General features: G+C 37.6%; 1 protein-coding gene across 2 annotated transcripts in view; it reads right to left on the reverse strand.

The window, feature by feature from the left end:
• The window catches only part of paplna (papilin a, proteoglycan-like sulfated glycoprotein), a 90,448-nt gene that overhangs the window by 53,240 nt on the left and 10,875 nt on the right, over nucleotides 1-26,333 (reverse strand). Inside the window, exons 3-12 of one of the 2 annotated variants that reach the window (XM_039651071.2) lie at nucleotides 25,499-25,602; nucleotides 16,237-16,297; nucleotides 15,464-15,566; nucleotides 13,335-13,465; nucleotides 12,940-13,063; nucleotides 12,772-12,852; nucleotides 12,515-12,687; nucleotides 9,406-9,529; nucleotides 3,717-3,843; nucleotides 3,462-3,533 (exon numbers count right to left, since the gene is read on the reverse strand). In XM_039651071.2, coding sequence (XP_039507005.2) covers nucleotides 3,462-3,533; nucleotides 3,717-3,843; nucleotides 9,406-9,529; nucleotides 12,515-12,687; nucleotides 12,772-12,852; nucleotides 12,940-13,063; nucleotides 13,335-13,465; nucleotides 15,464-15,566; nucleotides 16,237-16,297; nucleotides 25,499-25,602 — 1,100 coding nt within the window. The remainder of the gene's footprint in view (nucleotides 1-3,461; nucleotides 3,534-3,716; nucleotides 3,844-9,405; nucleotides 9,530-12,514; nucleotides 12,688-12,771; nucleotides 12,853-12,939; nucleotides 13,064-13,334; nucleotides 13,466-15,463; nucleotides 15,567-16,236; nucleotides 16,298-25,498; nucleotides 25,603-26,333) is intronic. The other variant, XM_089120035.1, reaches the window with a different exon arrangement.

Here is a 26,333-nt window from a genome sequence, read left to right on the forward strand (position 1 = left end):
ATAATATAGGGAGGGTCAAAGAGACGTGAAGCTCTGAGCTGAACAGTTGCCCAAGGCCTTGGTTCATCTTCACATGTGAAGGAACAAAAGACTCTAACAAAGAAGAATCGCGCTAAACATAGTGAAAAAAAAAACTAGTGCAAACTGAACTCAAACACATATTAATGATGTGTGAACAATCTCTGAGAGGTGTCAGCAGGGTTATTAAAGTTATCTAAAACAATGTTTTTATAATAAAATCCCCCCCAACAAAACTTTAGTTAATTGAAATAAAATACAATATAAAAGACATTTCTCATTTTCATTGAGTTTAACTTGACATACTAAAAGACTAATGAATAAAAATGAATAAAAACGATATTCATGTTTTAAAAAGCAATAACTAATAAATATGACAAAAATAACAAAATTACTGAACCTTAAAATACAAAAAAACTGGAAAAAAAAAAACTATAATAGTGTAAAAAGTGGTAACCTGCAATACCTTAAAGGAGTAGTTCACTTTTAAAAAAATTTTTTGCTGATAATTTACTCACCCGCATGTCATCCAAGATGTCCACGTCTTTCTTTCTTCAGTCGAAAAGAAATTAAGGTTCGCTCACGATCCCTCATTTAAAAAAAATGTGTGACTCTGATTTATCCTTTAAGACAATTAAAGATACAATTATGCTCTATAAATCATGTACATTTAAATTTGACAGAGTAAGTCTTATTACAGTAGAAAATACATTAAAGTTAATGAAATATAAACCTCCTGGTGTTGATGAATTGGATGTCAAACTATTAAAGATGGTTGCTGATGTGATAACTAAGCCTATATGTTATATTATTAATTTAAGTTTAGAAAAATGTGTTTTTCCTGATAACTGGAAAAAAGCCAAAATTGTGCCTCTTCCAAAAAATAAAAAGGAAAATTTTTCTGGGAAAAATAGCAGACCTATAAGTATTCTACCAATTTTGAGTAAGATTACAGAGAAAATAGTTTATGATCAAATTAATTTGTATTTTTCTAAAAATAAATTGAATTCACCTTATCAACATGCTTATAAGAAAGGACACTCTACAACAACAGCCTTAGTTCAGATGACGGATGATTGGTTGCAAGAAATTGATGAAAGAAAATTAGTTGGTACTGTAATGTTAGATCTTAGTGCGGCATTTGATTTAATTGATCATGACCTATTATTAGATAAATTAAGGTGTTATGGATTTGAAAAGTGTGCAATTCAGTGGATCCATAGTTATCTCACTGATAGGAAGTTTAATGTACTGTTTAATGGTAGTTATTCTGATACAAAGGTCTTGTGTTGTGGAGTGCCTCAAGGGAGCTGCCTTGGACCACTGTTGTTTTCTATTTTTATTAATGATTTGTCTTTTATTTTGAAGCGTGCCACTATTGCTCTGTATGCAGATGACTTAACTATTTTTTTGTCTGATTATGACTCTACCAGACTTAATACTGTATTAAATAATGAATTACAATTAATTGAAAAGTGGAATAGAGTAAATAAATTGAAGATTAATGTTGGGAAGAGTAAATGTATGATGTTGGGATCTAATCATCTTTTAAAAGATTCCCCCGTTTTGAATTTGTCAGTTGGTGGTTTGATAATTGAACAAGTGGCGGAGGCCAAATTGCTCGGTGTGATTGTGGACAGCAGGTTGACCTGGAACGCTCATATAAAACTAATATTGAATAAAATGGGCAGGAGTATGGCCGCAGTTCGTCATTGTAGAAAATGTATACCGTTTCGTATACGTAAAACTTTAGTGGAATCAATAGTTTTGTGTCATCTAGACTATTGTTCCATTATTTGGGCTTCAACTACAGAGAACAATTTAAACAAATTACAGATTGCACAAAATAAAGCATGTCGGCTTGTTCTAAATTGTTCTTTTAGAACAAGTGTAAGAGATATGCATAATCAGTTAGCATGGCTTCATGTAAGAAGTAGAATTAATTATTCTCTTATTAAATTCTTAAAAAATATAATTATTTCTAAAGTGCCTGAAATTATTTATGGTAGATTGACTTTCTTCAGTGACGTTCATATTTATTCCACTCGTCAATCAAGTGAAGGGCGTTTCTTGTTACCTGTCTGTCGAACTAATCAACTTCAAAGGACATCGTGTTACAGAGCAGTGGTGGCGTGGAACTCGCTCCCATTATTTTTGGTCTCAGAGAGTCACAATGTTAGTTTTTCCAAAAGATTGAGACTGTATTTATTTACTTTGGAGTAATTGTAATTTTTATAATTAATAATGACTGGACAATGAGCTATAATAATTGAAATGTGATTTTCATATTTTGTGTTGTACCCAGAGAGTGGTAATATTTTGCATATTTAAGAGCTTGTATTCTGATGTTACGTTTAGTGTGTGTGTGTGTGTGTGTGTGAGTTTGATGATTTATGATGTTGTGTGCACTTCTGTATCTGTCTTTATTGTTGTACAGCTTTGATGTTAAGTTTTTTGTTAAAATGTTGTGACCCCAGGAAGAATAGCTGCTGCTTAATGTAGCAGCTAATGGGGATCAAAATAATAAACATAAACATAAAAAACTCTCCTGTTCGAACTCGTTAATCAAAATGAACGAATCTTTTTTCGAGTGATTTGGTTCATTCAACGAACGAAATGAATGAGTTGACTCGGGAAAAGATTCGTTCATTTTGATGAACGAGTTTGAACAGGAGAGTCACGAACGCGCATCAGAACAGAGCAAGGCGAGCATTTGTGCTTATAAAACTTAAACTTTGTTATTTATTTATTAAATGAGCGATCGTTTCGCTTAATAAGACCCTTATTCATCGTCTGGAATCGTTTAAAGGCCTTTGAACAGTTTGCACTGAAACTGTCTTTTGGACCTTGAGCCGTCTGGTTCCCATTGAAGTCCATTATATGGAGAAAATCCTGGAATGTTTTCATCAAAAACCTTAATTTCTTTTCAACTGAAGAAAGAAAGACATGGACATCTTGGATGACATGGGGGTGAGTAAATTATCAGCAATTTTTTTTTTTTTTTTTAAAGTGAAGTACTCCTTTAAAGGGCTGTGTTTTACTTGATTCAACCCTCAAAACAATTTCTGGTATAAATGAATGCATTAAGGTTGATTCAGGAATATTTAATAAAATTTTTAACTTGAATAAAAACAGTTAATTTAGATTAATCGCTGAAGTGCCTCAATGATACTAAATAACATCCGTTTTACTTTCCAGCTGTCATTTTCAAAAGACATACATCAGTGTTACACTGGGGATCGGGTTTTGATATACTGTACGTGCAAGGAGAGGACGGGAAAACAGTTACGCACTTAAAATTCTTTCGAAAATCTCATAATGTAGCCCAGAGTTTGTGACCCGGGCGCACGAAACACTGAGATTCCTGAGAGATTGCATAGACTGGACACAAATGTGTGTTTGAGATCAAGCGCTGCAGTATATCAGCCTCTGAAGGCTGTTACCTGAACACTTGTACATAGACTCGAGGCGGTTCCACGGGCCTCCACAGACGCGGCTCGTACACATACGCCATCCTTACAGAACAGGAACAGTACAGCCAAAGCTGTGAGACCCAACGGTTCTCCACAAGTCAGACAGCAACCGCACAATTTTAACACATTTGTGGGCATGTTTAATAAAAACTGTACAGTGTGTTAAAGCACAAAACACATCTACGTTACAGTTGGCTTTTAGCGGGACGCGAGGTGTGGATGTACCTGCGGGTTTGCGGGCACTGCTGTTCATTGCATGTGCGGTTGCTGAGGGGTCGAGGGAGGGAGGCACACAGGTAATCAGAGTAGGCCTCATTATCAATGGTGCAGAAGACCAGACGGGACTGGTAACCTACAATATAAGGAAGACAAATATGTTCAAAATGTTCAAATACTCTCTAACGCCGCCTTCACACTGGCAGTTGAAATCAGCTCCGATGCGGCTGCGAAACGACCGGAAGTCATTCATTCCCTATGGAGATTCGCAGACCGCATGCGAATGGGTCCGAAACGGGTCCGACCGAGTGCGGTGCGAAGAAAATCGTGTCCGTTGGTCATCCGGATGCGTTCAAAAATTTGAACTCGTGCGAAAAGCTACGGACGGTTCCTATCCGACAATTCCAGCGGAAGTTGAGCGTTGCTATGGTACTGATAAACAAACCTGAATTATTAACTTTTAATAAAATAAATATTGATTTTATAACGATAAGTTGTGATGTCATTTTTTATTTTCATGACTTTCTAACGTTTATAAGGGCAGTTAATACAATTAAATTGAAGGTAGACATTGAACTATTGACCACTATATCAAATTTTTTAGCCGACCTGACATGTCAGCAACTTTCCTCACGCAGCATAACACTAATCAGAGAGATCATACAGAACTGACAGAATCAAACTTTAATCTCTCCGCCATTTTTGTTCTACCCGCGTCCGACGCTTTTCACTGTGTAGTACGACGTCCGTTGGGAACGTATTGCGTATTACGGAGCTGATTTCAACTGCCAGTGTGAAGGCGGCGTAATACAAATACACCAACCATGAATAAATGCATTGCAAATAACACTCAATTATAATAACTTCATCGAAGACGGCTTAAAATTATTTAAAATGAGAAGGGGGAAAAAAAACAAGCATTAAAATAAGCAAAAAATATATATTTTTTTGTATTTATTTCCTCAAATAACTATTTTTTGTTAATGAACCACAATTCTCACAGTCTCATGGGGGACTTTTAAAAAAATATTCTGTATAAAAAAAATATTAAATATTCTGAATTTTAAATTTTTTTTTCCCTAGTTATGTACATCTCTAAAAGATTTTATTGTGTAGAAATTGCTGATAAATTGTGAGTATACTTTTTTATTTTTTTAAATGAGCTGATTTATTGATAAAATAAAGAGTAAGAACATTTGGTTATGGAATTATTAATTATAACTTTGTCATTACAGCAGAAGTATGAGAAAATAGCAGTTTTGTCATTTGACATTAAAACTCTTTAAAGTCGGATGGATTCTGTTTTGGCAGTCGATGTTTTTAATAATAATCGGCTGTGGAAAATCGTGATTCGAATGTTATTGCTCGCTATATTTATAGCTATGGTGTGGACTTCCCAATCCTCACTGAATTAAAACAATTATTAAAACATTAGAGTTATCATCCTTTATGTGAACACGCCTTCAGGATCTCAGGGCCCAGTCTCTTCCTGCTCTCCTTCTTACTAGATATTCATAAAGACTGTTATTATACGTCATTGGATTATAATGTGCATTTTATTTGAAGCCATAAAGAGTAGTCCTTCCAAGCTGTGATGATACGCTTCTCCTGATGCCCCTTAGTGAAAACAACCTCCACATTGCCAAGACACTCCTGACGCGGCTGGCCTTTCATCAGAGATGAAATATGCCGGATATTAAGCATCCCCTTCAAGCTCTTCAAACAGTGTTTGAGCTTAAATACCTCAGGGTGTAGCGCTTGGCTCCCTACACACCCTACCTGTCCTGTTCAGTTCAGTCCAGTGTGTTGGTGACACAAATCTTCACTAATGACTGCATTTTTAACCCTTATGCTGCATTAGGGACATTTTTGGTCTTTTGCAGTTTAATTTCTTTGACCATTTTGGCTGTTTTAATGCAAATGGTATGAAATTTGGCAAAATTGTGACTTTTTGGATACATGTAAAAAATGTGATCCCATTTTGCAAAATATGTATAACACACACTGTGTAGATCAAATAGTAACACTCAGCACCATAAAGACCAAAAATGGCCCATTGAAAACCATTAAAACGTTGTTTAAATCTGAGGCTGTCAGTAATACATGAAACATGATTTTTGCACAAACATCCTTTCATTTTGAAGCAAAAGCATTATATTTGCATTATATAGTGTATTCCACCAGATGACGTCACTACATATTTATTCCCTATGGGTGGAAATGCACCTTATTTTAGGCAATAGGCAATGTTTAATAGGTGGCCATTTTTGGTCTCTAACGCGCTAAGTGGGATTTTTTGCAAAGTGGGACTGTGATAATCCAAATCTAAAGTTTTCTCTTTGCATTTAGTTTATTGAAAATAATTGAATTTTTGTGTTTTTTCCTCTTATACAAATCGATGGTTTCGCAAACAAAACTGGTAATTAAAGGGTTAAAATCCTGAAATTGAATACATTTTTGGTAGTTGTGATGAGGACTGATGCTGGTTTAAAGATTTAACTTGGTAAAAGTGGAAAATAATAATAATATATAATATTTTAGGCAATGTTTAATATGTGGCCATTTTTGGTCCTTAATGCACTCAACGGTGTTAAAAATCTAATGCAGCACAAGGGTTAACATAATTCACAAAAAAGTGAATGTAAAAAGCCTGACTGTGCCCAAATTCAAATTCGGCACAGTCGTTAAAGCAACATCAACAAACTTTTCCTCTGAGGTCGCCCTACAGGTTGGAAGCGGAATTGACCTATGGCTAAATCACGCCCCCTCCACTCACTCGGACACACCGTCAACATTCGGGGACAGGCGCTATGGCAGCGGTCACAGTAAGAGACATTTCACAGGAGGCAATTGGTGATTTTTGGAGACAGAAAGATTTTATATCATCTCTCAGTCACCTAAAGGGCTTTAACTATGCATTGGCGGGTTATAGTAATAATTGTATTGTTGAGAAGTTCGATGAAAAGCTTCAGCTCGAGGCAAAAATGTACAGATCACGTGATAAACCACATATCTTTGCCATCACCATTTGGTGCTACAGTATTTACATGAATCATTCAGCACAACATTTTTTACCGCATAACTTAATCCAGAGCAGACACTTATCTCGGTTGAGATGTGGCTCGGGAAAGGGTTAAAAAACACGCACCGTCGCCTAGCCTCTCGGGAACTTAGTGTCGAGCTGCATGTGCCCCATGCACACCGTTGACCATTTCAAACTTAAAATGACAAGAAAAAATGAATGAAAACTGACTAACTGTAGTTCATTTTAATGGATGTAGAAGCAGAGAATGTCCGAGTGTATTGGGTTAGCTGCACACTGTGATTGGCTCAAGGCGTTTGAGGGCGTGGCTTAGCCAAAGGTCGATTGTCCATTACTGCTGTCGTAAATAATTTAGCCTAGCGCATCCTGTCGCACGCGCGCTCATGGAATCATGACAATTCAAAAGCTACCCGGCTGCTAGGGCTGGCCAAAAAAAAAACGATTTTTCGATTAATCGTTTTTTAAAATGTGGTCGATTCAAAATCGATTCTCAACGGCCACGAATCGATTTTTTCCATTTTAAGGGCTCGCGGTGCTGCGTCTTCTCTCACTGCATTAGGCAAGCGGCAAGCGCGCTGCAGTCGGGACATGATGGAATATTCACTTGCACAATCAGGCCAGCATTGCATCGTAACCTATGATCGTAACTAACGTTTATAATTTTCACGACTTTTTAAGTTTACCAGTTTAAACATCCGCCTCACAAACAGATCGCCAGAAACAAAAGTTTTATCCCTGGATTATATCGCTTTAACAGTTAAAAACACGCAAAATTATGTCAAAACTCTGGTCTTGGTGAGTAACCTTGTAAAGACAGTCAGTTATGTCTTAAATTAGCATTAAACGCGTCTGACAGACAGACAGTAGGCTAGCAGCTACTATAATGAGGTAATGGATCCGTGCACTACCAGTAGTTCTTAAAGTTCTATATATTTTTTTATAAATATAGGATTTGTTTTACATCCATATTCATTATAGTTTAATCGAAAATCAAATCAGGAATCGAGAATCGAAATCGAGAATCGAAATCGAATCGAACTGAGAGCTTGTGAATCGAAATCGAATCGAACATGTGAATCGATACCCAGCCCTACCGGCTGCTAGGTATCTTACGTGTCGTTGTCTACTGTCGAGTACGCTCCACCTATCGGCAATTGTAACGTTTGCCGTAAAGCAAGTCAAATTTGTAGTTTTCTTATGTCTCATTCGGACTACAGAAACGCGACCCGATCTGGCAATCTTACATAGCGTGAATATATCAGATAAAGGACCGCAAAGCAGAGGCATAAGTGTATTTCACAATGTCACGACTTGATGAACCACTGAAACCATTTTGAAAACATTATTTTAAAGCAAAAAAATCGTACTTAATGTTGTACTTAATCGTACTTAACGATACTTCAATAGATTTTCACGACGCATGCGCGAGAACTGAACTGAAGTAGTTGAAGGAGATCGCAATTCTCGCGCATGCATCGTGGAAATCGTATTGAAGTCTCGTTTCAGGCCAACAAGGAAGAAAAGGAATAGTGGAATAAAGTCGTTATTTTTGTTTGTTTTTTCGCACAAAAAGTATTCTCGTCGCTTGATAAACATATACTTGAGCCGCGGTAGTCACATGGAATATTTAAACATTTTCTTCATTGACTTTCTGGGCCGTCAAGAGTCATTCCCTTAGGAGCCTATGTAGCACTGATCCAGCTCTCAGATTTAATCAAAAATATCTTCATTTGTGTTCGGAAGATGAACGAAGGTCTTACGGGGTTGGAACAACATGGGGGTGAGTAATTAATGACTTAATTTTCATTTTTGGGTGAACTAACCCTTTAAATAATGCGCTAGCAAAGTGTTTTGGTTATGCATACAGTGCGCGCCGCTCAAGCAGAATGCACGACTAATAATTACCATGATTAACGTTAATTTGGGACTGTCATATTACATAACATGAGAACGCTATTTTATTAATTTGTTGTGAAATCATTGGGTTTAGTTGCCGTTCCCAGTGCGTTGTCGCAGGAAGAGCACGTCCACATCACAAAGTGCATCTGAGGCGGTTGGTGACACGTTATATAGTCGTTTTATTTGATTATTAAATAATAACTTGATTATCAATCACATCGAAACATTTTACAATCCCACTAGCCCTTTATTTAGATTAAAAAAACATTCTCATTAAATTGTTGAGGAACATAGCGTTTTGAGCAGCATTTGCAGACCCTGTTCTGTTGTTGGCCATATGACACTGCAGGCTAACGATTAATTGATCGTTAAATTGAACGACGATCGACCATGGGAATTTGTGAAAATTGACATCCCTATTTTGAGCCAAAAGACTTTCAGGATTCTGAAGTGTGGAAGGTTGACAATTTGACTCCTTTACATTGTTGAACAATGCGGGGAGGTCCTCACAGTATAGCACCCAATCTAAACTGACTAAACTAAACCTTGCGCCGTAACAAAAGCAGTCGAGGGAGAGAGTGAGAGGAGGAGGTCGAGGAGTTGGTGAAGGGCTGGTGACGAGAAGAGGCAGACAGATAGGTGGTGATAACGGGTGCAGACCCAGAGCACAGTTAGAACGACAGCCCAAGGCTAAAATAATGATAATAATGCCTGTAGTGTCTTGCGCGTCCGGTGTCCTTCTACTTTGACACTGACCTGAGCCACACTCTTTGCTGCAGGCCGACCAGGAGCCATAGCTCCAGTAGTAGCCCTCCGTCAAGCGTCCGTTAGGCAGATAATACTCATACTCCACGCCCTCGTTAGCCTCTTGAGTGATTAGCTGTAGATAAACAAAGACACTGATGGTCAGAGTATTCAAAACGTACCTCAAAAAGTAATAGGTGCATGCAGTATGTTTAAGTTCTTTTGACTGGCTTTTCTTTATTTCAGTGGTCTTGGACTTGACCACTCACACAGTTGCTGATTCATACATCAAAATATTACAATACTAGTATTATTGGATGTCTTAATTTCTTCATTTTAGTATGTCAGACTACTTTTTCATAGTAGCTCCCCACTAAACACTGGACGTCGGATAGACGTGCAGATCATGTCTGTATTGGGTCCGTTGGTCCATGACCAATTCTGGACATCTATTTGACGTCCAAACTAGGTCCACTATTTGGACGTCCAACCATGACCCAACATTTGACCGTTGAACTGGGTCATTTTTTGGACCTCATTTGGACGTCTATTACAGGTGCAGGAAATTTACATGTTTAATGCAATGTTTTTTTTTATTTACAAATACCAACATTGTTGTTATCAACATGATTAATACATATGAATACAGATTATTTATAATTATTTAAGATAGTTTTCCAAAAACTGCATTCGATTGTCTCAAGCAGAAGGTGGTAATTGACACATACAAAGGTCTAATGCTGTAGCTCAAACAGTAGAGCGTTGGCACTTGTGAAACGGCCAACGACTGTAATGCTTAGATCAAGGGTTTGATTCCCAAGGAAAGCAGGAATGTAAAAGTGCAATGTAAGTCACTCAGTCCCTCCAGGATTTCACGATTTTTTTTTTTGTGATTTTTGCGATCAAAATGACTGATTTTGTGGTGGTAATTTACAAAAATTTGTGAAAAAATTTGCGACATTTATATAATATTTACCATAATAGTTTTCAGTCCTTCCAGAAAAACGCAGAGTTTTTTTGTGATTGTTGCGGGCAAAAATTGATTGATTACGCGGCCCGTTTTCTTTTAAAATGCAATTGAATATGCGGGATATTTATGCAATGAAATTGCAGGAATTTGCAAAAATTGAGGGAACTTGCAAAAATTGCGGTTTGATGAAAAAGAGAAAGAGAAAAAATGATTCCCCCAACATCGTGTTCTCACTAGGCTAATGTAAGAGTCATTTCTTATTACTTCCTTTGATAAGCAAGCATACTACATCATAGAAAGTGCTGGGAATATTTAATTTCTCATCTTGTTTTATTTCAGATTCACTGTAACGAGTGTAAATAAGGTGTGGCCCCTTTAAGAGCTGCGCGCTCCCTGTTGAACTCTCTCGAACACCTCTTGTGTGCGGGTAATTTCTGTTTGATGCTACTTCTTTTATCTTATGTTGTTTATTAAGTAACGATGTGACGGTAGAACGTGTGACAGACAGTTATACGAGTTCGATTTGTGAGATGTCAATCGCCTCCGTGAGTCTGTCTGGCGTCGCGTAATTGCGTCACTTCATAACGTTCCCATGGAAACAGGGGGAAATGGCTGCTCTTGTGTGAAGCAAACGCAACATTTTTCAACTTTCTGCTAAGATACATGTGACTTTTTTGCAACGAAACTTTTTTTGCAGCGAGGATTATGAAATTATGCAAACCCCGCATATTTTGCACGGAAATCGGCAATTTATGCGGCGAAAGGGCGGCGTATTTGAAAAAATGCGGCCCCCGCATAAATATGCGGACTTTGGCTGATTTTGCATTGAATTCAGCGATCGCATAATCGCGTTTTTCTGGAGGGACTGGTCACTGTGGATAAAAGCATGTGTCAAATGCATAAATATAAATACATGGTACAGATAACATCCTTTAAAAATGTTCTCTACCTTTTTGAAACATGGGACTACAGCTATAGAAGTTATAGAAGATACTAAATTTGATGTTGAAAAGACGTCCACAAACGACCACATTTGGTCCCACCGACGTCAATATTAAACGTGCAAAAGACGTTGATTGGCGTTACAAAACAACCCCTTCAGTGGACTGAAATTGGACGTCCAAAAATTACATAGAAAAGACGTCACTCTAACGTCACATTGCGCCGTGGGTCATCTTCTGTTTTATGCGTTTCTCATTACAAGTTTGTGAAGATGATTGGCGCCACGGTTGGTTTCATTCCTAAATGCACGTTAAAGCGACTCACACTCACAGTTCATGTGTTACGTCTTTATTTTTATCAAATTTTTTACTTGGTAAAGGTTTTAGAACTTGCTATGTGAAGACAAAAACAATCGTGGACATGATTTGAAAAAGTGAAAAAAATAGTCACACTTGTCAAAAATGAACGCCAAACAAAATCTTATTGAAAGCGAATTGTTTGATTTGAAAAAGTAAAAAAAAAAAGAGTCACACTCGTCAAAAATGAGCGCATTGGAAATTAATGGGAGTCTAGAGAAAACTTTTGGTACTGCAGCCGAACAAAATCTTTTTTGAGATATCGAGCTCAGATTTGGAACACAACTCAACATGTACACTGAAAAAAATAATATGCTTTATCTAATCAATAAAATTGTGGCAACATATTACAAGCAATATTATTAATTAAATTGTACAAATTAGAATTAATTAGAATGTTAAAATTCTAATTTGTTCAATTTAATAAATAATATTGCTTGTAATCTGTTGCCATAATTTTATTGATTAGATAAAGCGTATTCATTTTTACAGTGTACGGCTTTCATTTTCTTTTAGTAGTTTTCGAGTAAACTTCAGCAATAATCTTTCAAGTGTCGTCTTTAAAAAGAGATCAAACTTAAGTTTGTGCTCTAAAGCATTCAAGATTTACGACAGTTTAAGTTGTAGATTTAATTTTCAGGTCTATGCTCAAAAAGTGAATAAATGGAATATAAATATAGTGTAAATATAATTTAGAATAAAAAAAAATCCCTCAAATATACCAAATATTAAATAAAAAACATTATCAAACTAAAATATAGTACATTCATTTCATTGAAAAAAAACAAAAAAAAAACAACAGTAAATTTGGATAGAAATGCGAAGAGCCCCAGAGGGTTAAACTGGCTCTCACCTCTATCACTAGAGGCTCAGTTGTAGGGCCACGGCCAGTGATGATCTCGGGGGTCTTTTCCCCTTCTGTTCCCCTCTGGTAATACAGCACGGTGCCAGCAATGGGTGCGGCTCGAGAGAAATCGATCGCCCAGTGTCCATTAAGGTAGTACTCACCACGTAGGTTCTTGATTGCTATTAGAGGCAAAATGTAATGATAAAAAGGTTGACGCTGATGATGAAAAGTTTAGGATTAGGACCGTATTCACAAACACTAACCAAGGTAATTGCGTGTTGGTACGGTTTCCTTGATGCTGATAGTGGTGGCCCCAACAGGGATGATGAACATTTGATTGTAACCTGTAAGTAGGGGTAAAACAACTTTTTAAGGCATATTTGTATATATATAGTTCCAAATGCTTTGGGTCTTGGGTGAGTTTACTGTACCTTTGGGCAGGTTTCGCATTGAGAAACTGTTTTTGACTATGTTGCATGACTGTCCATTCCCTCCACACTGTAAACAGGGGTCCTCCTCCTGGGGCGACTCCAGCATGTTATCACAGCCGAGACGCTGGACAGAGACAGAGCAATAGTTCTCAGATCAAACCCTTCACAGTCAAGGCAAAATACAGAGACAGTGGTCTGAGGCTGTGCTTTTTAACAAAGTTCCTTTAAAATTTAAAAACAAATTGACCAAAAAATTAGATTTGGTCAGCACTGCCATTGTTATTACGCTTATTATTAACGAATTGCTATTTTTCCTCATGTGTAAGTGGCTTTAAATAAAATGCATGAATGCAAAAGTAAGCTGGTTAAAATAAGTATCCTGGAGGATTGCTAACCTTACAGAGCCCGTCCACACAGATGTGCTTTGCTCCGGGGTGGCAGGGTGTGCCGTCCACCACAGCCGACTTCTGGCGGAAGAAGAAGTTCTCTCCTCTGGGAATGCAGTTCAGCTCACAGGGATTCTCTCCTGAACAGGCGAACGGAGATACGGCTTTTAGGGTTAGTTTCCAAAAATGAAAATTAAGTCATTAATTACTCACTCACCCCCATTACTATACCAACCGTAAGACCTTCGTTCATCTTCAGAACACAAATGAAGATATTTTTGATTAAATGCGCGAGAATTGCGCAAGAAGTAGTAGAATAAGCATAGATTAGAACACAATTCTTGCAAATGCGTTGTGGAAATCTCTTGAAGTCTCGTCTCAGGCCCAAAATGAAGAAAAGGAATAGTCGAATAAAGTCGTTATTTCTGTTTTATTTCCGCACAAAAAGTATTGTCGTCGCTTGATAAACTTATAGTTGAGCCACTGTCGTCACATGGAATATTTAAACATTTTCTTCAATGACTTTCTGGGCCGTCAAGTTTCAATCCCTTAGGGTGCCTATGTAGCAGTGATCCACCTCTCAAATTTAATCAAAAATATCTTCATTTGTGAGTAATTAATGACTTAATTTTCATTTTTGGGTGAACTAACCCTTAAACATCAGCACCGTCACCTGTACAGAATACTTTCACAGAGCTAAAACATCATAAAGACAAAACACTATTTTAGTGCAAACTATATTTGTTCTGTATTTTATTTTTTATTCGAAACTGCTTTGATTATTCTTATTTCTTTTATTTTCATTTCTTCTACACTGTAAAAAAATATCACATTTTTTCTTTTGTCAAATCAACTTAAATAATTTATTTAGTTCAGATAACTTATTATTTTGAGTTTCTGATGATTAAATAAATGTTTTTCGTTGTATTAACTCACTTTTTTATTTTGTATTTTTTTATTTGACCTTTATTTTACCAGGAAAGAAGCACATTGAGATTAAAAATCTCTTTTACAAGAGCGTCCTGGCCAAAACTGACAGACGCAGCACATTTGAGTGTAACAAATAACATCCAACAATACAAACACATATCAGAAATCAAAATACAGAACTAGCTAAAACATCTACAGCCCGATGTTTCATTCTCTAAATCATTTAAAATTGATTTAAAAGTGTCCAACGAAACCAGTTTCCTCAGTTTCAACGTACTTTGTAAACAATTCCAGGCAGAGGGAGCAGCAAATTTAAATGCCTTTTTCCCAAATTCAGTTCGTACCACTGGAACAGACAGTAAAAATAAGTCCTGTGATCGGAGGCTATAGCTAGAAGGATACTTTTTACAGATATATGTACAAAGATATGATGGTAATAAACCCAGGATGGATTTAGAAATAAAAACATGCCAGTGTTTTCCAGTTCAATCAATAAGGAAACTAGTTTACTTAATTTTTTAAGTTAAACCAACACAATATTTTTTTACAGTGTATGGTTAAGCACTTTGAATTACCATTGTGTATGAGATGTGTCATATAAATAAACTTGCCTTGCCTATTTAGATCTACATGTTCTTCAATAATGCAGACAAAACGCAACAAAAACTAAGTCACATTCATTGGAAATGCTGTCGCATAAAAAGCATGGAATATAGCACACGTGTCCTACGGTGTTTTATTAGTCATGCACAGAACTTTTGGCGGACGGAAATTAATTTTCGACAGATTTGTTGAGCTGAAACGGTAATGTTTAATTAGCGCTTCTCTAATGGCAAGTTTTGATTGTGTTTTGAGAACACCGTTAATAAGCTTCAACAACAGGTAAACATGTCAGCTGTGTGCATGCTAGGGCTGATATAGATTTCTCAATTTAAACAATCTTCATTTTGATGAACCGAGATCGAGTCTACACTGTTTAATATTGATGCGTGAACAAAACTTCAGTAAACATTATTTGTTGCGCCTCACTTCCAATAATCACAATATGCTTCGTTACTTTTGATAACAAAGTCCGTCAATTTAATCATGAAATTCAAACAAAATAAAAGTAAAAAGCAGGATGAACATGAACAGTTGTACAACATTCCATAATTTCATTATTCTTTATTCAGCCCTGACACACAAAATCACTTCCTGTCTGTACATACCACCATAATATGGCAGCCATTTGTAGCGCTTTCCTTGAAAATCAGAGCCGTCGAACTGAGAGCACTGTTCCTCTCTGAAATCCCTGGAACCCTCGGGACAGTCCTGAGATCAGATAATTCAGATCACATACACTAGCGTTCAAAGGATTGGGGTCAGAAAGATTTTTTTTTTTAAAGAAATTAATACTTGTAATCAGCAAGCATGCATTATATTTATCGAAAATGAGAGTAAAATACATTAATAATTCCATTTCTATTTCAATAAATGCAGTTTGTTAATCTTTCTTATTATCAAAGAATCTTTAAATATTACGAATATCATAGTATCCACAAAAATATGAAGCAGTATTGATAATATTTATAATAATCAGAAATGTTTCAGCAAATCATCATATTAGAGTGATTTCTGAAGGATCCTGTGACACTGAAGACTGGAGTAATGATGCTGAACACTCAGCTTTGTTCACAGGAAAAAATTAATTAGTTTACTATATATTCACATAGAAATCAGCTATTTTAAATAGTAATCATATATTACAAGATTAGTTTTTGATTAAATAAATACAGCCTTTGTGAGCCTTTTAAAAAAACAATCTTCCTGACCCCAACCTTTTCAACCATATAGTGTAAATATTAATGATGTCAAAAAAATCAATAAAATAAAAATCAACAACAATGCAAAAAAGATTAAATCCTTAAATATATCATTTCCATAAATTGATCAGATATAAGCTTTGATTTCCTTCAGGCACAGAAGAGCTTTCAGTGTGTACCTGGATATTACATGAGCGATAGGACTTCTCTGGTCCCACACAGCGGTGACCCCCATCAGTCCTGTGGAGACACACACATCACATCACACACAGATGAGGTGTTTTCCCTGAGTAAACCTTCACTTCAAAAATATTTGCCATTATACAAATTTGAAAGTAAAGAGATCCTGTTGCGCTGTGTGTTCATTATTAGTGGTTGATTTATTCAGAAAACAGTGTGGTTACACAATATTTATGTATATTTACCACAATATATATATATATATATATATATATATATATCACAGTATTTAATTTAAAACTAGTAAATATCTGTAACAAGACAAGAGGGCAGGCAGAATCTGGCTCAAAGTGCAAAATGAAAAGAGCAAAGCAAAACGCCAGGAAACAGGTCTTTTAAAGAAACAAAAACATGAAATATAAACAAAAAAGGACTGACCACGCACAAAATACATGGGTATAAATAAATACACAAGGGCTAATAGGGAAACTCGACCCAGATAGCAAACTGACATTGAATCAACGTGGAAATATGACATCGAAACAACGTTGATCTGACATTGTTTTGCTCATCGAATTAACGTTGAACCAACGTCAGACGCGTCATTCTTTCAAAACTAACGGAAAATCAACTTGAAATCAACGCGTTGTTTCAACGTTATGAAAGCAAACCAATTTTCGATTTCATTTAGCTTTGAAGAATGCCGCGTCTGACGTTGGTTCAACGTTAATTCGATGAGCAAATCAACGTTGTTTCAATGTCATGAGAGACGTCGTTTCCACGTTGATTCAATGTCAGTTTGCTGTCTGGGGAGATACCTGGGGACAATAACAGCCGATTAACAGAGAACATTACAAAGGACTACAGTGATGGCTCAGCAATGTCAAAATAAAAGTCACGCTCACAACACTTATTGGCAGAGAGGAAAACATATCGGCTGATGCTGGCAATTCAATATATGGGCCTTGACTATATATTACAACATAATGCACGTTATAGGTGAACCACACTGCAGACTAAAAATTGAAATCCTTTATTAGTGACATCAACACAATTTTAATCACAACAGTCGACTTAAGAACTCTGAACTCGATCAACCACTTGCACCATGTTATGATTAGTAGTAGGCAAGCAATAATTATGTTGATGCTCTCTGCAAGACTGTAACCTTACACAGCATCACTGTAGAACCAATAGTATTTGTTGTTCAAATGAAATTATGGAAAAATCTATATTGTCCGAAATGTTTGTCCCCCGTAGTGAATAATTGTATCCCTTAAAGGACAACTCGGCGCAAAATGAACCTTTGGTCTAATTACACATTGTTACCTAGTCAACCGTTATCTGAGATTTGTTTTCATGATTGCCGAATGTAAATAGTTTTATCTCTAAAAACAGTTTAGCCTATAACGCTAGTATAACGCTAGTCTATAGGGCATAGAGTAATGACAAATAAAAATCGCTTGTTATTACCACTAACAAGGCTCAAAATAGCCCCACAGTAACACGACAGCATAACAAGGGTCCCTACATTCAAACCGAAGCATTGAGAACTTTGTCAGTGTCCATACAGTTTAATAAGCAGATATTTTATACACACAGTCAACTTCGCGAATACAGGAAGAAGCCATCTTTGAAAAATAGTCTCTACTAGTCGATCTACGAACGCCGATCCAAGTGCGCTGAACTGTGCAGAATCTCATATGGTCCGTTGTTTCCGGAAGAAACAAACACGAACCATTTTCTTCTCTTCAATATGTACACGTAGCCTACTGTTCGCGCTCACCTTATCACCTTATTCACATCTCACCAGCGCGCTTGGATCGGCGTTCGTAGATCGACTAGTAGAGACTATTTTTCAAAGATGGCTTCTTCCTCTATTCGCGAAGTTGACTGTGTGTATAAAATATCTTCTTATTAAACTGTATAAATGTAACAGAGCGTTTTTCTGAACCCCAAAAAATGACAATTTAAACATGCTGTAAAAAATGATCTGTTGGGTATTTTGAGCTGAAACTTCACATACACTTTCTGGGGACATCAGAGACTTATTTTACATCTTATGAAAAGGGCCATTTAAAAGCCATTTAAAGTCCAAATGAGTCATTTTGAGTCCCCCTGTGGTGAAAATCATGATTTTAATGTTTTTTTTTTTTTTTTTGTCGACAGCATTGCTGAGTATTTTATCCTTAAAGGGGAACTTGGCAACTTTAGCCATTTCTTCGCTGATTTTCACTTTTGTTGTGGCTGTACGGCATATATTTTCACAACACTGTCATAAAAAACCTCACTTCCTCCCACTTTCTACCGCTGCTCATGTGCTTTTGTTATTATCAGAGCCGGCCAACTCTATCGTGTGGAGCTATGTCTACCGAGTGGGTAATACATCATACACGTGACAGTATCATAGAATTATGTAGAATTGCCATAAAGCAGTTCGTGTTTCTCGCTCGTTCTCACACGTTCTCGCTTCTCACAAGACTTCTATTTCCAACTTACCGAGACATTAGTCCTCATGTTGCAAGGTTGGTTTTCCGCCTGGGAACACCGGGGGTAAAGTCACCGTTCTCTCAAGAACAGGTTATTAAACCATTCAAATGATTTCTCAATGAAGGAATGCCATAGGCCGGTGACGTCCTGACCAGGAAGCTATAAAGTGCACCCAGACCAAAGTCAAAGTCATAGATTATTTAATGATGATAAAATCAGAAACTCAGTAACGGTGTTCATTTCCAGTCGGACATTAATGCCTACAGAGTCAGAGTACAGCTATAGTTTAGTAGTTTAATTATGGTTATTATAACGTATTTGTCATCTGCTTGTATGTATCCATTATTTATGAATAGCCTACAAGTCTGCTGTTTCGGATCATGTCCGAATGATGATCAAACATATACTGATGAGTTTAATAAAGTTTATTGTACATCACACAAAAGATGAAGCGTCAGTTTTACTTCAGAAAATCACCGTAAGAGCTGAGTAAACACAGTAAGTTAGAAGACGCATGCGCGAGAGCTGAACTGAAGTAGTTGAAAAAGATCGCAATTCTCGCGCATGCGTCGTGGAAATCTAAGGAAGTCTCGTTTCAGGCCAACAAGGAAGAAAAGGAATAGTCGAATAAAGTCGTTATTTTTGTTTGTTTTTTCGCACAAAAAGTATTCTCGTCGCTTGATAAACATATAGTTGAGCCACGGTAGTCACTTGGGATATTTAAACATTTTCTTCATCGACTTTCTGGGCTGTCAAGAGGCAGTCCTTTAGGAGCCAATGTGGTAGTTATACAGCTCTCAAATTTAATCAAAAATATCTTCATTTGTGTTCCGAAGACGAACGAAGGTCTTACGGGGTTGGTACAGCATGGGGGTGAGTAATTAATGACTTAATTTTCATTTTTGGGTGAACTAACCCTTTAAGTTTATTAACTCAAACAATTTAAGCATACAAAATATTTGATTTGTTTCCAAGTAACTTGGGTAAATAAAGTTAATAGTTCTAATTAGTTACTATAACTTAAATCTATGAAGTACACTGTAAACCTGTACACTGTACACTATTTGGGCGTAATGGAAATAAACCAATCAGAGCGTCATATCACATTCCCTTTAAGAGCATGATGAACAAGGTGCGCTTGTTCCATGGCGCAATTCTATTTTAACGGCGCATTTACCAGACGCGCTTCAGCATCGGTTCACAGCCGAGGAGATCGATGTTCTCGTCAAAAAAGCCCGCTTTGCGCGAGTGCAAAATAGGAATGATAAATGCGTCAGTGTATAAAGTCATTTGCGCCGGGTGCAAGATAGAGCGCCAAGTGTCTAATATTATTGACACGTCTAAGCATAGGCGTCATTTACGAGGGGGACGGGTGGGACATGTCCCCACCACTTTTTGACAGGGTCGATTTTGTCCCCACCACTTTTGAAACATCTCGCGGCACAGATGTACCAATACAAATAAAACATTTCCAGTTAACAGCATTCGTTTCATTTGTTTGTTAAATAAGAGGCGATCTAGCACTGAAATGTGTTGTCTTCTCTCAGAAACGCGCTTCAATCCGTTGTGGAGATTCGTTCCGGTGAAATCACAAATCAAAATGCACACAAACGTGTCCCTTTTTCTCAAGGGTTCTAATCCGCTCTCGTATATTTTTTTCCCCCTCATCAAAACATATAAAACCACTGATAAACAGTGGTGGTTCTACTTTGAATTACCCCCTTCGAGCGCCCCCCTGAAAAAAAAAATACTTTGCATATTATAGGCTACTGTAAAAAAAACTCATAATTAAAGTTGATTTTAGTTGATCATTGTGAAAAGTATTAAATAATATAGAATATAGTGACCAAAATGATCACAGAATCTTGTTCAAAAAGCCTAATACACAGTGTCAATTCACCAAGTTAATGACATTAAAGATTTGTTTTAAAGGAGTGTCTTTCATCTTACCTACTAAACTTTAAAAAAGGTTAACACACAAAAGGTTTTATATAAAGATAAACCTCATATTTCAGCATTTAAATCATCTCTATAAAAAGAATGAGTCAATAAAGATACATTCCTGACGTTTATAATGCACAGTAGCTTATCTTTTATTATTAATAGTACAATTCGTACCAATTTTCCCATGGCTGTCGTTGCTATAGAACCATGCACTCATTACACTCTCCACAACGACAAAGAAGTTTTATTAGCTAATGTATTTCCACCACAGAAAAACGCTTGCTGTAGCTCTGCTAAAAGATTTATTTACGGAGAAGAGAAAAAAACACCCAAGTGTTTGGCTGCACGTGCACTCCCATACTGAAAAGTTTAGGAGCGCGCTTCCCGTGCGCCTATTTGAAACATAGAGGATTTGAAACAACGACCACGAGCGCGCAAAAGACGCGATACGTGAACTAATCAAGAGATCCCCTTGATCCCCTCGCTTCTGTGCACGGCACCTTCTCTGCAAGCAGGGCGCCATTGCCAATAATTGAATCGAAATGCTAAAAAATAGAAAAACTTCGCGGCACAGAGGATTTTTTTTAACTGCTCGTGCCGCCCCCCATGTGACATGAAGAAATGCCGCCCCGGGCGACTGCCCGGTTCGCTCGTGCCTAGAACCGCTACTGCTGATAAACATTATATCAATTCAACCACTGATAAACATAAACAAAAAAAAAACTATTCGAGTGTGGAATAGAACCTCGAACTTCCCGATACCCGACACGCTAGCTAGGCAAAAATTCTACCTCTGGACCATCACTGTACATATGCAAATGCAATCAAGGGCGTATATACTCTATATACACTATACTCGGACATTGTGCTCATTTTTATTTATGTACATCAGGAAGCTACGGGACATCGTCTTTCAAAACATGACGTACTCGAAAGTGAAAAAAAGAATGAATGCGTCATTGTACCCAGCACTTTTGAAAATGCCCTTCCGAATGCGTCTCTGTGCCCAGCACATTTCAAACCAAACTGACGCCCATGCGTCTAAGAATGCATAAAACACACACCTTTACAAAAGAAGTGCTTATGGGTGTGTGTCGAGGACTGATGCCTCAATCTCTTCCGAGACTGCTTGACTACATCTCAACCTGTCTGTTTCAGAGAGGAGTCATCCTGTTCTTCTGTACACACACATATAAACAGCCCTATTAATGAGCGGATACAGCTGCATGGAGTTTCCAGTATTTCTAGATGTTAAGTCAGCACATGACCGACAGTAATACTGCGAGGAAAAGGCAGGGTGTGGTGCCTGATTCACACACCCGGCGAGACTTGCACCAAGCTGGAAGAGAGATGTCTGAAAGATCGCCCGAGGGGGACGTTTTAGTCTTGAGCGAGAAGAGCATTTATGAGCTCAGGTTTCTCCCAAGTTACTGAGTTCAATGTCAAAACTGTTTCTGGGAAACTCTAGATTGTTAGATTCCTCAATAACAACTTCCTTCAAATAAACCAAAACAGATTCTGACTGGTAGGAATATGTTTGTATTGTTCAGTTTCTGTAGGCATGGGCATTGGATCAAGGGTTTGTATTAGACCACAAAAGTATCATTTGACTAAATTTGGGCTGGGAAAATCATTTAAAGAAGACTGGTAAGTGGATAGACAATCTGCCATGTTTTCATGAGCACCATTCCCAGAGTAAAACGCAAGACAGAACAAGCAGACCAGATTCCAACACCCAGATTTATGGCCAAAGCTCTCAATGTCCTGTTGAAGACTTTCCCCAGCCAAATCCCTATCACTCACACACATAATTATACAACGTAACACGTTCCACTTAAAGACGGTTACATACTTGACCTTGCATACTTGACTAAATCAGTGTGTGTCCCAAAGGAGACATAGCAGATGATGCCATAGAAGAAGAATCTTTTAGTAGTTCATTAAAGCTACACTGTGCAACTCTTTTAGTTTATTCTTAGCTAAAAACACTTCAAAAATATATGTGCTCATTAATTTATATTTACTTCGTTCAAGTAATAAAGTATTCTCGTGAGAGTATAATATGCCATTGAAAATACATACGGGTAAGCGGTCGCCATGTTGCCCCTCCATCTTGAAAGTACATTAGCCAAAGAGGGACATACCCGTTAATTCAAGCGTCGCCTTTCGCATTTACGTTTGAGTTAACACTCATGGACGAGGTCGAACTGGAAGCCATGTTAATCTTGGACTACATTGGCCACCGTAGGAGTTAAAACGTAATCGGAATTGAGAGGAACAGAAACTAATATTCACTGGATGGTCATATACCTTTTCACCGCTAGATGGGGGTAAAAATCACACAGTGTAGCTTTAAAGAAGCTGTCCACTATAAAGAACCTTTTGTGCATGAAGTTTCCATGAATGTTAAAGGTTCTTTATGGAAACGTTAACTCTTTCCCCGTCAGGGTTTTATTTGTTTAACTTGCCAGACAGCATCAGAATTTTTGATCATATTCACAAAACTGTTGTATGAATATGTAATCACTGAATAACAGAGTCTCTGCTTTTAAAGGGATAGTTCACTTTGAAATTAATTTTTGATATGTTTTAGCTTATCTCAAGGGCATCCAAGATGTAGGTGTCTTTGTTTCCGCAGTATTTTCAATTTTGATATTTTTAGGTCAAACCGTTCTTGTCTGTCAGTCATATAATGGAGGTCTATGGTTACCACCTCAAAGAGCATGCACAGAGAAATCCAAATTAAACATGAACATCATCTCAGCAGTAAATTATAAAGGCCGTCTCAGACGCCTATATAAAATATAAGCCGGTGCATTTCGACGATATGGGAAAATAAAAGCCCAGGCTATTTGCGAGTGCGCGGCGCCGGAGGTGAGGCGTTTATTAGTGTGAGCGCGCTGGGGCGGGCACGTAACTTACATTCGCAGCCTGACTCATATGAGTATTCAATGTGCGGCGGCTCGCTGACAGCGACGGCTGGCTGTTTTGAATGTGACGATCTGGTTACTGTGAACGGGGTGCGCTTTATAAACATTCTGTGCGAGCAGCGCTGGGGACAGTGCCGTGTAGCTGTTAAGAGAGCACTCGTGAGCGGCCGTGTGACAAAGCGGGCATACGATGGACACGAGCGCGAGTTTGCGGGTGAATTTAATAACGCGGAGCGTTGTTAACTAAAATTGATCCATATATCCACAAGTTTCCGAGGGGCGCTCCTGTAAAAAAATAAAGTGGGTGAAACTTCCGGTGAGGCGGCGGATGTAGCATTCCAATGGTATTTTGTGTGTTAGTTAGCGAAGAGGCTAGCTGTTTTTCGGAGAATTATTTTAATATTTAAAGACGCAAATCTTTATGAGAGATGTCGTTACGGAGCTCAGGGACAACATGTGCTGTTCGCGGTTGTATGTATAACCGGACTAAACTAGTTCAGTGGCTTAAACGTGATTGTTTTGAACATAAGCTGAAAACAAAATCAGAGTGATCCTGCCAAAGCCCGTCTCTGATCCTGCCAACGACTGGCATCACCTCCCAAAAGACGACGAATCTTCCTGTGTACATTTGTTTAAATTCTTAATATTCTATAAACTCTCTCAGCATGTGATTGGCTGTTCGCTACTGATGTTACACCTAAACTCAGGATCAAAGCCTGTGTTGACAGAATACCAATGTGCCAGTTAATGTTTTCAAGCAGCACATTCATTTATAATTTTGAATAAACTCCAAAGCACAATGACTAAGTGTGTATTTTTTATTTTAATTGTTTGTCAGCTCGCACAACTGTCTGTCACCATGCCTTGATGAGTATTGATTATTAATAATGTTATTATAATACTCCCAGCCAACTACTGCGGAGGGTAAAGGTACTGTTATTTCACCCTTTTGAATTTCGTTGAGGTTGTGTTCCCACATCGTTAGCTAGTTTGGATCGCTATAACTTGAATGACTGTCAACTGTTGAATGAACGAGTGTCAAGCATGTCAAGTCGTGCTTTGTTTACTTCCAACCGGAAGTCGCGCCCACTTTTGACGCAAGGCCTCATGGGGCGTAGGAAACTTGTGGATAAGACGCTCCGGATTATAAGGCGCACTGTCGTTTTTTGAGAAGATTGAAGGCTTTTAAGTGCGCCTTATAGTGCGGAAAATACGGGGTTATGGTATATATAAAAAAATCTCAGCTCTCAGATTCTGTCAACTTTATTACGCAATTCAAACAATACATACATTTTTGGTGCTTGTAAATGTTACACGACAGATCCCTAGCGCATGTGAACCGAACACGAACCCTGTTGAAAGATACAGTATGTTACAACTTACCAGAATGTATTCCTCATGCATAATGTCGACCAATCATTTTTTGAACTCTTCCCTGAACTGAAAGTAGTGGGCTGTACTTTCCATCCGGTACACCCACAAGCGGTGTGTGTTACTCGTGTATTTCAGTTCGGATGGTGGTATATGTATATGGGAGGCTCGATACCGCCTCCCATGGCCGAAACTGGTATTACGACACCTGCCAGGCCGGGGCTAGTAATTTAGCATGCTAATTCAGGTTAATATCTCGCCAGCACTATAACTTGTCATTTTTTAATGACATCATTAACCTTATTTCTTCTCATTCTTTTGATGCATGTAACTAATTTTTTGGACATTTTAACTTCAATTATTACAGATGGCACCTTTAAAGCATATTAAAAACCCCACACAGACACATAAACTACATTAAAAGCTGGACTTTCACCACAGAGGGACTTGAAACTATTCAATAACCATTGGGTGACACAAATCGAGTGTTATTAGAAGTACAGTAAGGAACGAAGCGGAGACTCACCGCTGGGTTACACATGTCCTGGTCCTCGCGGTCACGCCCCCGCCACAGCTGCGACTGCATTCACCGTACGGACCCCACTCACCCCAGACATCTCCCGTGGGTTGCTGTTAACAGTGGGGAATCACATGTTTCTATCAAATAACATAAGAAGGTAAAGCTGCAATGGAATAAAAGTAGCAAGAGATACACGTGAGTATAATAGAGTGTATGATGAATGTTGATATTTGGGATTTCTAATGACCTATGACTGATACAGACAACGCAATCTTGAGAATCTGCTCATATTGCTGATATTTATGCATATCTGATTCAATTTTTTTTTCTTGATCAGTTTTGAGTATCTATACCACATTAATTACATATCAGTGTAAAAAATAATCCTGTAAAAAAAACGGTAAACTACAGGCAGCTGTGGTTTCCAGCATCATACCGTAACTATATGGTGTGTTACTGTTTTTGTGTTAGAGCATATAGCTGTTAAATTTAAGTTTTATAGTGTATAGCTGACAATACACTATTTAGCTGATCATTTCAAAAACAGTAACACACCATATAGTTACGGTATGATGCTGGAAACCACAGTTGCCTGTAGTTTACCATTTTTTTTACAGGATTATTTTTTACACTGATAGGTTAAGATTACCATAATGCTGTTTTATAGTAATAGAAGAATATACTCATAAACATGTGAATACAAGTATGATTTTTTTCAGTGAATTAGCTGATCATTTCAAAAACAGGAACACACCGCATTTTTACAGTATGATGCTGGCAACCACAGCTGCCAGTAGTTTACCGTTTTTTTTTTACAGGATTATTTTTTACAGTGTACTTC

This window comes from Pimephales promelas, chromosome 15, assembly GCF_988280905.1.
Source record: "Pimephales promelas chromosome 15, fPimPro1.hap1.1, whole genome shotgun sequence".
NCBI lineage: Eukaryota > Metazoa > Chordata > Actinopteri > Cypriniformes > Leuciscidae > Pimephales > Pimephales promelas.